The sequence below is a fragment of the Hydra vulgaris genome, chromosome 15 (assembly GCF_038396675.1).
Source record: "Hydra vulgaris chromosome 15, alternate assembly HydraT2T_AEP".
In the NCBI taxonomy this organism is placed as follows: domain Eukaryota; kingdom Metazoa; phylum Cnidaria; class Hydrozoa; order Anthoathecata; family Hydridae; genus Hydra; species Hydra vulgaris.
In genome coordinates this window covers 29950001-29962500 of record NC_088934.1, presented here as the reverse complement: position 1 = coordinate 29962500, position 12500 = coordinate 29950001, and the positions used below count along the sequence as shown (strand labels likewise).

Below are 12500 nucleotides of genomic sequence, written 5' to 3'. Positions count from 1 at the left end.
AAAGCACCTTGTTTACAATAATAACATAGTAATTAAAAACAAAAAATAATTCTAACGTAGAGCTAATAATTAAAACATAGTCGTTAAAGATTTTTTAAACTTTTATGTTTATGAGGATGCTTTGAACTATTAAGAGAATTGACAGCAAAATCTTTATATAGCTTGATTTTAATAAAACCTATATTTATCTATATATATACATAATAATGCAATTTTGATAGTTGGCTGCTTATCAATAGGACGTAAAGAAAACGCACTGATGCGGATGTCGAACTAATGTTCTATTAACATCTTTGTTTACGTCCTGCTGATTAGCAGCCGCCCATTAAAAATATGTAAAAGTTTCGTCTGCATTTAACTTTCTATATATCTGGGATATCTATGTTATCTGAGATATAATGGTCTCTTCTTTTTAAAAACAAGAATAGCTTTTGTTAACTAAGCTGTTCAGGAAATATACCGTGGTTTAAAGACATGTTATAAAGGTGCAGAATGGAATGTTCGATAATTTTATAAAAAACTTTTTACGACACTCGCATCAATCCCTGTCATTGTCATCAATCGCTGAGCTTTCGCTTGATTGTAGAGAATTATAGGCGTTTTGAAGCTGATTGGTAGTTATCTTAAGATTTTTCATTTAAAAAAATCATTTTTTTTGCAAAATATTATTAAAAACATGTTTCCCCAGGTTTTAAATTGGCAACTATTTTTTTGACATTTTTTGTAAAGGATTTGTTAAACTTCTTTATAAAAATAAATTAAATAAGTATATTTTTGAATTGTTTTTTTAAAGTTTTAAACATCTTTTATATTGTTTGTATGTTTTTTAATTTTTATAAGTTTTTTAAGATTTCTTTTCAAAATGTTTTTGTTTCTATTTGAAAGAGTTAATAAGCTAAGTAAGTTTTTTGAGCTTAGTTTTCTTTTCAATTTTCGGAAATGCGATTTTTTCAATTTTGAAAACGAAGTGTTTAACACACGTGTGTAAGTAATAATTGTTAAACGTACAAGAGATCGAAACCATAATTTGTGTTTTGCAATTCGTAATTTGATCCTAGAAAATCTTTTAATAAGTTGCTTCAAAACATTTAATAGTTTTTGTATTTATTTGTCTTTGGTTATAGTTGTTATTTCTTTTTTATTAATAAAACTTTTAGGTTAAAAAAAAAATTATTTTTAAAGTGGTCAATTACACCAGATTTTATTATTCTGAATTAAATGTTGTACTTTATAAATTGTTTGTTAAAATGTTTTCAATAAGGCTTGCGCTTCGTCGAGTAACACAAGACGGCTTATAGTTCTATGGAGAGAGTTTGTTTAAAAAGCGTTTAGTATTATTAATGTTATTAAGTTAAAATTTCAAGATTCAGATTAAAGTCTCCTATTATGTATATTTGCTTGGGTTTAGTTAGTTTTAAATAATGAATTCGATGCTTTTCAAAAATTTGTGTACTATAATTAAGTTGTCTTTTAGTAATACTTTATAAAATTGTTTGCAAAAATATTTTCAATATGGGTTGCTGATCCAACGCACATTCTGAAGCTTCCACATGAACATGTGCGTGAGTGTCAGCGCAGCCATTAGGTTATTGAGCGCCGTAGCCACATCCAGAGGGATAGCCTACCGTTCGTTTTTTCGTTGTGGTGGACATTGAAAAAGGTTGGGGCTAACCAGCCACAAAAAATATATTTTAATTGTTTATGCGACAAAATGATTGCAAAAAGTGATCAACGGAGCCGTCCAGTTGTCTAGACGTAGGAGATGTGAAAATAGAACTAGATTATAGATGATGCCATTGGATAAGAATCAAAAATGAATGTAAGACTTTTTTTTATTTTGTAAGAGGAATAAGTTTTAGGACTCATGGAGAGGGTGACACGCTCTAGTAATCCTTAGCAAACGATAAAACAATGGTCTATGAGTAAACAAGTCTGTGTAAATTCGTTGGTGTATGAAGAGCTATCATGTCTAAAAAATATTATACAATACAAATTATTTAAATAAAATCAGTAGACAAAGTTACTAATCATTTGTTGTTCTCTATCAGATTTTTACCTTTTGATAATTTTATCTCACTCTGCTTTTTAATTCATATAACACTACTTATAAAACAAATAGCTTTATTACATCTCTTTCAAGTACCTAGTGTGTTAATATGTAAACACACTAAAAATAAAATAAATCAGTTAACTGTTAATTAAGCTAAGTTGGTAATATTATCAAGCTAAAAGATAAAAAAAAAAGGCAAAGATAACTAGTAAGGTCATTTGTAAATAAATATAATGCGTTGTCCATAACAAATACTAAATACTTTCATGGTCAATTGCTAAACTGTTAATGTAAAGCGTATTTATACGACATATTTATAGACATATTGGCGCTTTTTAAATTAGCATGAAACAGAAGAAAATCTAGCGCGCTCTTCCCCGAATTCACAACTGGATGATTTTAATAGGCCTCCACATTGAGACTGAGAACAGTGGGAAGTCATTGGAGTTCATTGCAACTTTTAGACAATAATAAAGGGTTACTTGAAAAAGGCGTAACAGTAATAACAGTAATTTGTTGCAACATATGAGGGTTGACGAGAGTTGCAAACTATTTTGTTTACTTAATAGACTGCTAAGAAATTTAAAAACTACTATTAGCAGTGAAGAGGTCTAAAGAAGTAGTATTAATTGGAAAGCTACTTTTAATAAACTTTTTTTGTTAAACGCAAAGCATTCTAATAAAAACTGCACTGAACAGTGAACGCGTTAGAGAAGCTTTATAACTTAAAAAGTGCCTTAGTTGCCGAGTGACAAGGAAGTGTAGTGATATATCGCAGTATAAATTGGGACAGTGAGGGTTGTGGACTGTTTTAGTTTCCTTTCGCTACGTATGAAATTTAATTAGTCAATTTAATGTATATGTGTGTGCATACTGTAGTAGCATGTGTTATTAGTATAAGTATTAAGCACAAAATTAGATGAAAGTCATTTAAACTAGTAAAGCGTAAGCTAAACGTGATATTAGGTAGTGATATAACATAAGTAATAGAATAACTTTTTAACTTTTACAATTAAAAAACATTCAAATATAATGGCGACAATATCTCACATATAGAACAATATGTTACATATAAATATATATATATATATATATATATATATATATATATATATATATACATGCATAAATATTAACTTCGCTACATGTAGCATTAGCTATCTAAAATCATTTGAAAATTTGATAACTAGCTGGTAAATGTATGTAGAACAAAAGGGTGTTTCGTAAATTCTCTAATTTAAAGTAATAACGGTACATATGTCACGTGACTGTAATGTTACAAGATTTATTTCAAGTGTAGTAGAATTATCTGTTTCCTAAAACAGCAAGCAGGTAGCCTCTAATCAATTAAACAAACTGTATGTTTAGTATATTTAATTTTTTGTGATTGCCAAACTTTAAATCGATATGTCACTTTTCTTAGAAGTTCAGATTTTTTATCTCCTGGAATGACTGCATCACTTAAAATATTACATGTTCAATACCGACATTTAGAATTTGATAAAACCAACAACTTGTTTAATAAGATTAGAAAGTATGCAGTACTTTTAAGATAAGGAAAATATGAGTAAATTGCTGCAAATGCAGTTTCATCAAAAATTGGAAGTGCTAAATAAACAGGATGTAATACTTTCAACTTTATTTATAATGCTTTTGTCAAACCGGCATTAAGATTGAGATCTTTTTCATAAGTATTGTGAAAGATACTATATTTAATTTTTCTCCCACAAACAATTATAGGACCATTAAATTCATTAAAGGTAAAATCGCAAAATAAAAATCTTTTACAATTTATCAAGAAATTTCCAATTATATTATTAAGATTTACAACATTAAAACAATTGTAAATTTTTATAGATGGTAAATTAAAAACAAATCATCAGCTTGTTGATTCGATACTCAAAAAATTTATTTGAAACAGAATACATTACAGGAATAATTGTTACACACAAAAACTCTAATATTAAATTCACATTCAGTTAAAATACGAAGGCATTCAGAATAAGTTTTTTTTTCATGTTTTAATCACGACAGGAAAGTTTTTTTTAGGTTGTTAATCAAGCATTAAACATAACCTGTCCTTATAAACACAGCTGTCTACATATTTAGTTGCTGATCTTAAAAAAACATATTCTCAAAAACAATATTGGTCAATTTTTTTTTATTTCATGTTTTGAGTATAAACTAATGTATGCATATACTGCATACTTTTGCTTATACTCAAAGTATTAAATTGATTATTTAAAGGCGGAGTCAAACCAACATAAAGTAGGCTTTGATAGATTATGTTTTGAATATTTTTTTAAAGTAATTTAATAATTTTAAGCTAAATAATTCTCATTTAAAACAATTATATAATCATTAGTGAGTTTCTTTAATAAATATTATAAAAACTATTGTTTTAATAAAAAATAAGTCTTCCAACTTATTTATATTTCATTATTTATAATAGATAGTAACTCGATATTTTGTGATTTATAACCTTTATTGTTATTTTGTACTCCGCTGTGTTTAACTTGTATTTTATAAATAAATCTATTCAATTTGAATATTGTTAGCTGAATTGTATTTTATATTTATTTTATTATTTATTAAAAGTTTCAAAACTTAAAAAAAACACATGAATAACGCGACTTGCTATTTTGAAAACTTTCTCATTAGCGATTCCTTAAAAATATTCAATCGAGGCCGTTAAAGTAATTAAATTTTCTTGTATCCGCTAGTTTTTGCATTATTATGATGTTTTTAATGTAATTTTAACAAACGGCAAATTAAATAATTAGAAGAAAAGATTACTTTTAAAAAATTTGGTAACAACAAAATATAATCATACTGTATATGTAGGGTTGCTTGCATTCAATTTTGTTATTTCGGATGGTCTATATTCAGATTGTAATATTACAAAAGGTGGTAGACAATATTCCCAAACGACATTAAATGCAAGTTCTTGAGAATCCTTGTAGCTTATTTGAAAACTGATGTTCAAAAAATTTCTAAACAATAAAAACAAGATGTATAAAAACTGCAATAGTTTTTTGTTAAAACTTTATATAAACTAACATTTATCTGGTGAAAAAATAGTTATTAACAAATTTTCATTTTTAACATAACGCTTGTAAGATATATTTTATTTTATTGTTATTTTTTTATTTTATTGTAAATTTTCAAACATGTATTATTGTTCCTAGGTCTCCCTAATAACAAAAAAATAAGATTTAAGAAATCTTTAAAAGAATATTATTCCTTGATTATACAAGATTTATTTATTACTGATTTTGTTGGGTCTGACGTTGTCACAAATCAACAAAAGAAAATTTGCTTACTCGATATAATATTTTTTTTTGGAAAAATCTACATGGTCATTGAATTTTTGTTTCTAAGTTGTATTTGGATTGATAACTTATAAGTAATCATCTAAAACTAGGACTAGAACGCGCACTCTTTCAAATAGTTCTAACTAAAGAGTTGAAACAAATTTAAAAGGAATGAGTTTAGATAAAAGTTCAAAATTATTTTTCCCATACTTAGTAAATAGAAAATTAAATAAACATTGTGCAACACTTATTAAAATATTTATAAGTTTATCAATTTGAAGTCATTTTGTTTGCTGTCTTCTTATATTTCGTTTTGTAATTTTTGCTTTCATTTTGAAGTTTTTGTGTTTTGTCTTATTGTTTCCTAAAAGTTTGTTATTATTTGTGCTGTCGTTGCAAATTATTTTTATCGCTGTGTGCTTTTTTTTTATTTGACTAATTTTTCTACAGCTTTTTTGTTTCGCTAAAATAACTAAAACTGTTATTATTTTTTAATATTATTTTACTTTCTTTTGCAGAAGTGTTTGTGTTTGCATTTCGTTTTTCAGTTTTTGCTTCATTTTGAAGTTTTTGTTTCTCCCCTTTTCATTTGCTTAAAGTTTGTTATTATTTGTGCTGTTTTGCTGATTGTTTTTATTTTTGCGTTTTTATATTTTTTGTATTATTATTAAATTCATTTTAGCTTTACCGTTATTATTACTAATTTTAAATTAATTTACTTTACGCATGCTTTTATGTATTATTTTTGCGGTTGATTTTTTGTTTGTTTGTTTATATTATTTAGGTTTTTACTATCCAATTTGGTAAAACTATAAAAAATTATAATTTTAATAGTTAAAATGTTAAAATTTTAATGGATAAATAAATAAGTTTTAAACTTGTTTTATATATAAAATTTTAGCAAGAAAAACATATAAGTTTCTCTTCCTGACAAAATTCAGTAAAGGTGAAGTTAATATTTAGTCAAAATTAAAGCAAAACTTAATCAAGCAGTACGTGACCGATACTTGACTAAAAAATGACTGTTGATTCAGATTAAATTTTTAAATTTCTATGACAAATACGTTTATTAAACGTTGATAATACGTTTTCAATATTGACTAAATAAGGTCAATATTTTATACGTTTAAGAGTCATTTTTTGTAAAAATCAGGCAGTCAATGGAAGTGACCTCCTCCAAATTGCTTGAATTTTTTATATATTGATCAGAATATAGAAAAAACCTGTTAGGGAAAAAAAAAAATTTCAAAAATGTTTCGTTCACTCGGAATCTGGGCTTAAATTTTTGAGATTTTTTTAAAAGGTTTTAGAAATTTAGTTTTTGCCACCTTTGAACCCATTTTTTTGGCAAGGCAAAAAGTTGCACATAGCTTTTGTAGTTAATATCAGACGTAACCCAAAAGCTCTCTCCAAAAAATATAAAAAAGTTGCGTGACACTGTGCGGTTGGCTAATTATCATAGTTCAAAAGTACAAAATCAATCAGTTTTGTCAATTTTTAATCGGAGTTAATTCTAGCGGCGAAGTGTTGCACACAATTTTTCTTTTAGGATTTGAAATTATCAAAGGTATTGAGTCTAAAAATGCAAAGAAAGTTTTGTGATACCTAAGGCCTATTAATATATCAAGGCTTGAAATTGGAAAAAAATGTTTTAGTATACTTACAAAATGAACCATTACGGCAGAGGCGCTTAGTTTTGTAAAAATGTAAACATATCCAACTGTCAATACAAAAAGGTCCTAACATAATAATAAAAAAAATTCGTGTGATCTTTAGATATTAAGTTAAAAACAAAGGTACAAATTGTTAAAAATGATTAAGTACGAAGAGATATTTTTTTGGACACACAGATGAGGTTTTCGCTCACAATAAAATTTCTATCATCCAAAAATAGCATTTAGCATTACACAAAACATTGCACGTAATGTTAAGAAAAAATTTAAGCGTTTCTGACTATGATATAGAAATCATAACAATTGAAATAAATAATAATAAAAAACAATACATGATCATAAGTGAATTATTTAAATTTACGTCATAACCAAATAACTTGTGGTGATCGAATGGAAGAAGAATCACTGATATCACGATTGTGGAGAAACAAGTTAGTGGGCGGTTGTTTACTTTACCATAAAAATGTCTTAACTTTATTTTAACGATCTTTAAAATTTGCATAAATAGAGTAGATATTTTATCATTGCTATTGAGAAATTGGTACTGCATAAATAGATCTTGTTTTTAGTTGAGTATGAAACAAAACAAATATTTTTATGAAAACTGTTGTTGCTTTTCAAAAGGAAATTGTGGATCATTTAAAAAACATAAAATTATAAACAAAATGTTCTACATTCATCAGCTGGGAGATGTTGATGTTAAGAAACACCTCATCAACTTAAAGGTAATTATGTATTTTAAATTTACGCAGACTGTAATATAATTTTTATAATTACATACTTTATAACTTCTCTGCAATAAGATTTTGAGACAAAGTTCTTTAAACAAAAAAAAATTGCTCTTTTAATTAATTCCTCACTCTTTTAATAAATAATCATTAAATTAATCACACTCTTGCAATATTGTATTTTAATAATAACAACAATTTATTTCAAACTTGTAAACATTTTTCGTGAAGAGTCAGATTATAAACAATGCTTTAAATGACACACTTAATAATTGTTTAAAAAATTGTTTTTAGGTCATGCGATTAAACGATAATAATATTTGGGAAGAAAATGGACTTATTGCAAATAGACTTAAAAGAAATCTTGAAAAGGATGAACAAATATGTGCTTTTCACCGGTACACGTTTGGTATTGCATGGAGTCCTCCAAAAACATGCTTTTATCCTCACCATCTAAATATAAAAGGAAAAAAATCTCCCGCTTTAAGGGCGTCACCAAAACATGTCGTCATATCAATGTAAAAGCGATACAATGAATTATTTTCAGTTAGTGCAATGCTGTGTTTTACCCATTTAAAGCAAGAAACTGCTTTGTCTAGAGTCAACGAAAACACCAATTTATGTACAGAAACACAAACACAACAAGAACAAACATATATGACACCTGCTACTCCAGATGAAGAATTTGATCCCGGTGAAATTAATGTTTCACAGGAGATTTTGGACGAATCTCTAAGAAGCCGTGAGAGTGTAACTGAGGTTCTTAATGCAAGTCCAATAAAATTTAGATTAAAAAGGAAGTTCGAATATCTGGAAGATACTACTAAAGATAAGTTAAAACTCAAGTATGTTCGCCTAGAAACTTATTAAAGAAAAAATTTGCGGAAGCTGTTGCTCCTGGACAAGAAGAAATACTTATAGATTTTCTTAACATTAAAAATGTTGATGAAATAAATAGCCCTCTCCCAATTGAAATTATTCGTGCTCAGAAAGTATATAAGCAAAGTGATTCAATGGGAAAGTTAGTTATCCTCTCATTATTAGACCATACCAAGTATACCAAAAAGTTTATAATGAACACATTTGAGTGTACCAAACATCGTATAGAAACAGCAAGAAAATGGCATGCATCTCATAAAGGGTTGGCATTTCCAGAGAAGAAAGTATTCGTCCAATCTAGTCTTGATCAAACAAAGTGTGAACATTTCTTAGACTTAATATTTACAAGCGGTATTTAGCATGATGTTGCTTATGGAATAACCAAATTAAAATACGACAGCGGTAAAGAACAAAAGATAGTGCATGCAATACTGACGACAAAATATAGCCACGCTATCATGTTCTATCGAAAAAGTTGTAGTGAAAACAATTATATACCATTATCTGATTCAAGTTTGTGGAAAGTATTGCATGCAATAAAACCTTCAAGTCGAAAAAGCTTAGCTGGATTAGATGATGTTACTGCTTCAGGCATGAATGGTTTTCAAACATTACAAAAATTGGCACAAAGATTTAGTTCTAAATCTCTCGAAGCTGCCCTTGAAAAAGGAAAAAGGTATTTGAAAACAAGTTATCAAACCAATTGTAGTGTCAATGACTCAAACATTTCTTCTCATAGCTCAAAACATGCCTTATCAGATCAATCTGAAAAAAATCTTCAATCCAACACAGAGATATCAGAAGTGGTATGTGCCGATTGCTATGATTTGTGCAAAGCTATTGAGATGATCAAAGAACTAACAATTCAAAATTCTGACGATGCTGATTCTATTTATGATTTGGAAATTGCTGTAAAGGATGTTCTCAACTACATAAAACACCTGATGAGAGATTCTCAACAGAAAAAGGCAAAAATTGAAGCTTTTAAGCAATTAAACAATGAAACTGCTTTCTGGCTTAAAGATTTTTGTCAAAAAATTCTTCCGGTTCGATACAGAGAGGGCCAAAGAGAGTATTTTGGCAAGAAAGGAATGAGTTTACATGTGGATATATTCTTCATAAAAATAGCAGGAAAGTTATTCAAACGTGTTTACTTTACTTCAATGTATAGGTGTGATCAGGGAATAGGTGATGTTGTTTCGTTAGCCACTGCAGTTTTAGACCAGTTCAGAATTGATCAACCGCATATCAAGAAAATGTTTACCAAATCTGATAATGCCGGCTGCTATCAGGGAAATCTTTCAGCTGAAGCAATCTACAATGTATGCAAAGAGAGAGATATAAAGTTGCTGAGATATGATTATAATGAACCCTGTTGTGGAAAAGATCAATGTGACAGGGAGAGTGCTGTTGTAAAGACAATTTTAAGGAGTTACGTTGACTCTGGTGATAATCTTTTGACTGCTGAAGATATACACAAGGCTATGCATTATAGTTTTGGCGCTAAAGATGCAAAAGTAGCAGTTGCTCAAATTAGCAATGATAAAACTGTAGTTACTGGACCAAAGATTAAGAACATTAGCAACTATCACTCATTTGAGTTTGGTGAGAAAAGTATGAAGATGTGGCGTTATTCTAATATCGGTGAGGGAATTGAACAAGAGTATGGAAATCTTAAAATTCAACCCTCGATTAAGTTGTTGTTGCCATATAGCAAAACAGATAATTCAATTAAGCGTAACAAGTCACTTAAGGAATAACAGAAAAGAAGTGACAGGCAATTATATTCATGAAGATTTTGCACTGAAATGAATTGTACTTTATCATTTGAAAGCGATGCTGAGTTAAAAGAACACATGCTATCCGGTCTTCATACAGTTCCGAAATCATTAACATCATTGGATAAAGTTCGCAACTCGTTTGTTCATAAGATGAAAATTACTTCACAACTAAATATGCCAATTTCTTCATCCTCAAACAGTGCTTCCGTAAAAGACAAACCACATTGCATGAACATTTTTCTATTGCAAGGTTGGGCATTACCAGTTCGAAGTTCTTTTAGATTTTCAAATCAGCAGAAAGAACTGTTGTATAAATACTTTATTCGTGGAGAAGAATCAGGTAATAAAATGAGCCCTGAGCAGGTTCACATGCAGCTGAGGAGAGAACTTCCGCCTGATCAATATGTAACTAGCCAACAGATAAGATCTTTATTTTCAAGGTAGGCATTGTTGCTATTAAAACTTTTGCAAATTAGGTTATGTTTCTGACTGTTAAATAGTTGTTTTACAAATATGAAATTAAAATTTAGGTGAAAGTTATAATTTTGTGTGTTTGTTTACATATGTTTAAAAATATGTACAATTGATATTGTTATAGATTTAGTAACCTGAAAAGAAAAGGTAAGCTGGTAGAACCGACAACAGAAAATAATGAAAATAGTCAGGTTAACGATAACAAAGAAGTTTATGGCGAAAATGATGACTTTAATCTGGCAGGAGACAATGAAGATGATAATAAATATGAGGAAGACATCGCCAATCTTGCAAAAGAAATTTGTCTTGTATGGAAAGTGAATGATTGGGTTGCTGTTGCATATGAAAAACAATGGAATATTGGATATATTGTGGAGGTAATATTATTCAAAGTATATATAAGTTTCAAGTTTTTATTTTGTTTTACAAAACAGTGCTCTAAAATAAAAGGAATATAAATAAAATGTAAAAATAATTTCAGAATGACATTATATAAGACTTTACAAGTTTTATTGAATGTAAGCAAAATTAAGCAAATCATAAACTCTTTATTATATTATTTTAAATGTTGCGCTAATACTTTTAGGTATCTATAACTGGGATCAGAGTTAATTGTATGATTAACGGGCAAGAGAAGAATACTTTTCGCTGGCCAGTTACTACCGAGGAGATAAATAACCAAACTGATAAAATTATCCGTTTAGTAAATGCTCCTTTTCTAATCAGTGGTTGTGGCGATTATTCATTATCCGAAGAAGACTATAATACAGTCATATCATTATTCTTAGAGAAACTTAATGCAGAAGAGTAGAAATTATGTGTGATGTGGTGGATAATGTGTGTAAATGACTCTATTAATAAATGAAAAACTATTTTTTGAATGGAAAAACATTTAAATGTTTGATTTATGTTTTATTTAATTAGCAATATAGATATCTTGATGTTAGATTTTTGTTCAGTTTTTAATTCATGTTATATCATGCGTGTGACAAAATCACACGAATTTTTTTTATTATTATCTTAGGACCTTTTTGTATTGACAGTTGGATATGTTTACATTTTTACAAAACTAGGCGCCTCTGCCGTAATGGTTCATTTTGTAAGTATACTAAAACATTTTTTCCAATTTCAAGCCTTAATATATTAATAGGCCTTAGGTATCACATAACTTTCTTTGCATTTTTAGACTCAATACCTTTAATAATTTCAAATCCTAAAAGAAAAATTGTGTGCAACACTTCGCCGGTAGAATTAACTCCAATTAAAAATTGACAAAAGTGATTGATTTTGTACTTTTGAACTTTGATAATTAGCCAACCGCACAGTGTCACGCAACTATTATATATTTTTTGGAGAGAGCTTTTGGGTTACGTCTGATATTAACTACAAAAGCTATGTGCAACTTTTTTTTCCCCAACAGGTTTTTTCTATATTCTGATCAATATATAAAAAAATCAAGCAATTTGGAGGAGGTCACTTCCACAGTTTCAGGAATTTGCCTGATTTATAGAAAAAACGGCTCTTAAATATTTAAAACGCGCAATTAACGCATGCATTAAAAAAGATGGAAGCGTACCTTTCCAGTCTTGTTAAACGTTTTC

At 28.4% G+C, this 12500-nt stretch overlaps 1 protein-coding gene across 1 annotated transcript in view; it reads right to left on the bottom strand.

Annotated features, from left to right (window-relative positions):
* The window catches only part of LOC136091427 (uncharacterized), a 139405-nt gene that overhangs the window by 24967 nt on the left and 101938 nt on the right, over window positions 1-12500 (bottom strand). The window contains exon 5 of the mRNA XM_065819005.1: window positions 4884-5043. Coding sequence (XP_065675077.1) covers window positions 4884-5043 — 160 coding nt within the window. The remainder of the gene's footprint in view (window positions 1-4883; window positions 5044-12500) is intronic.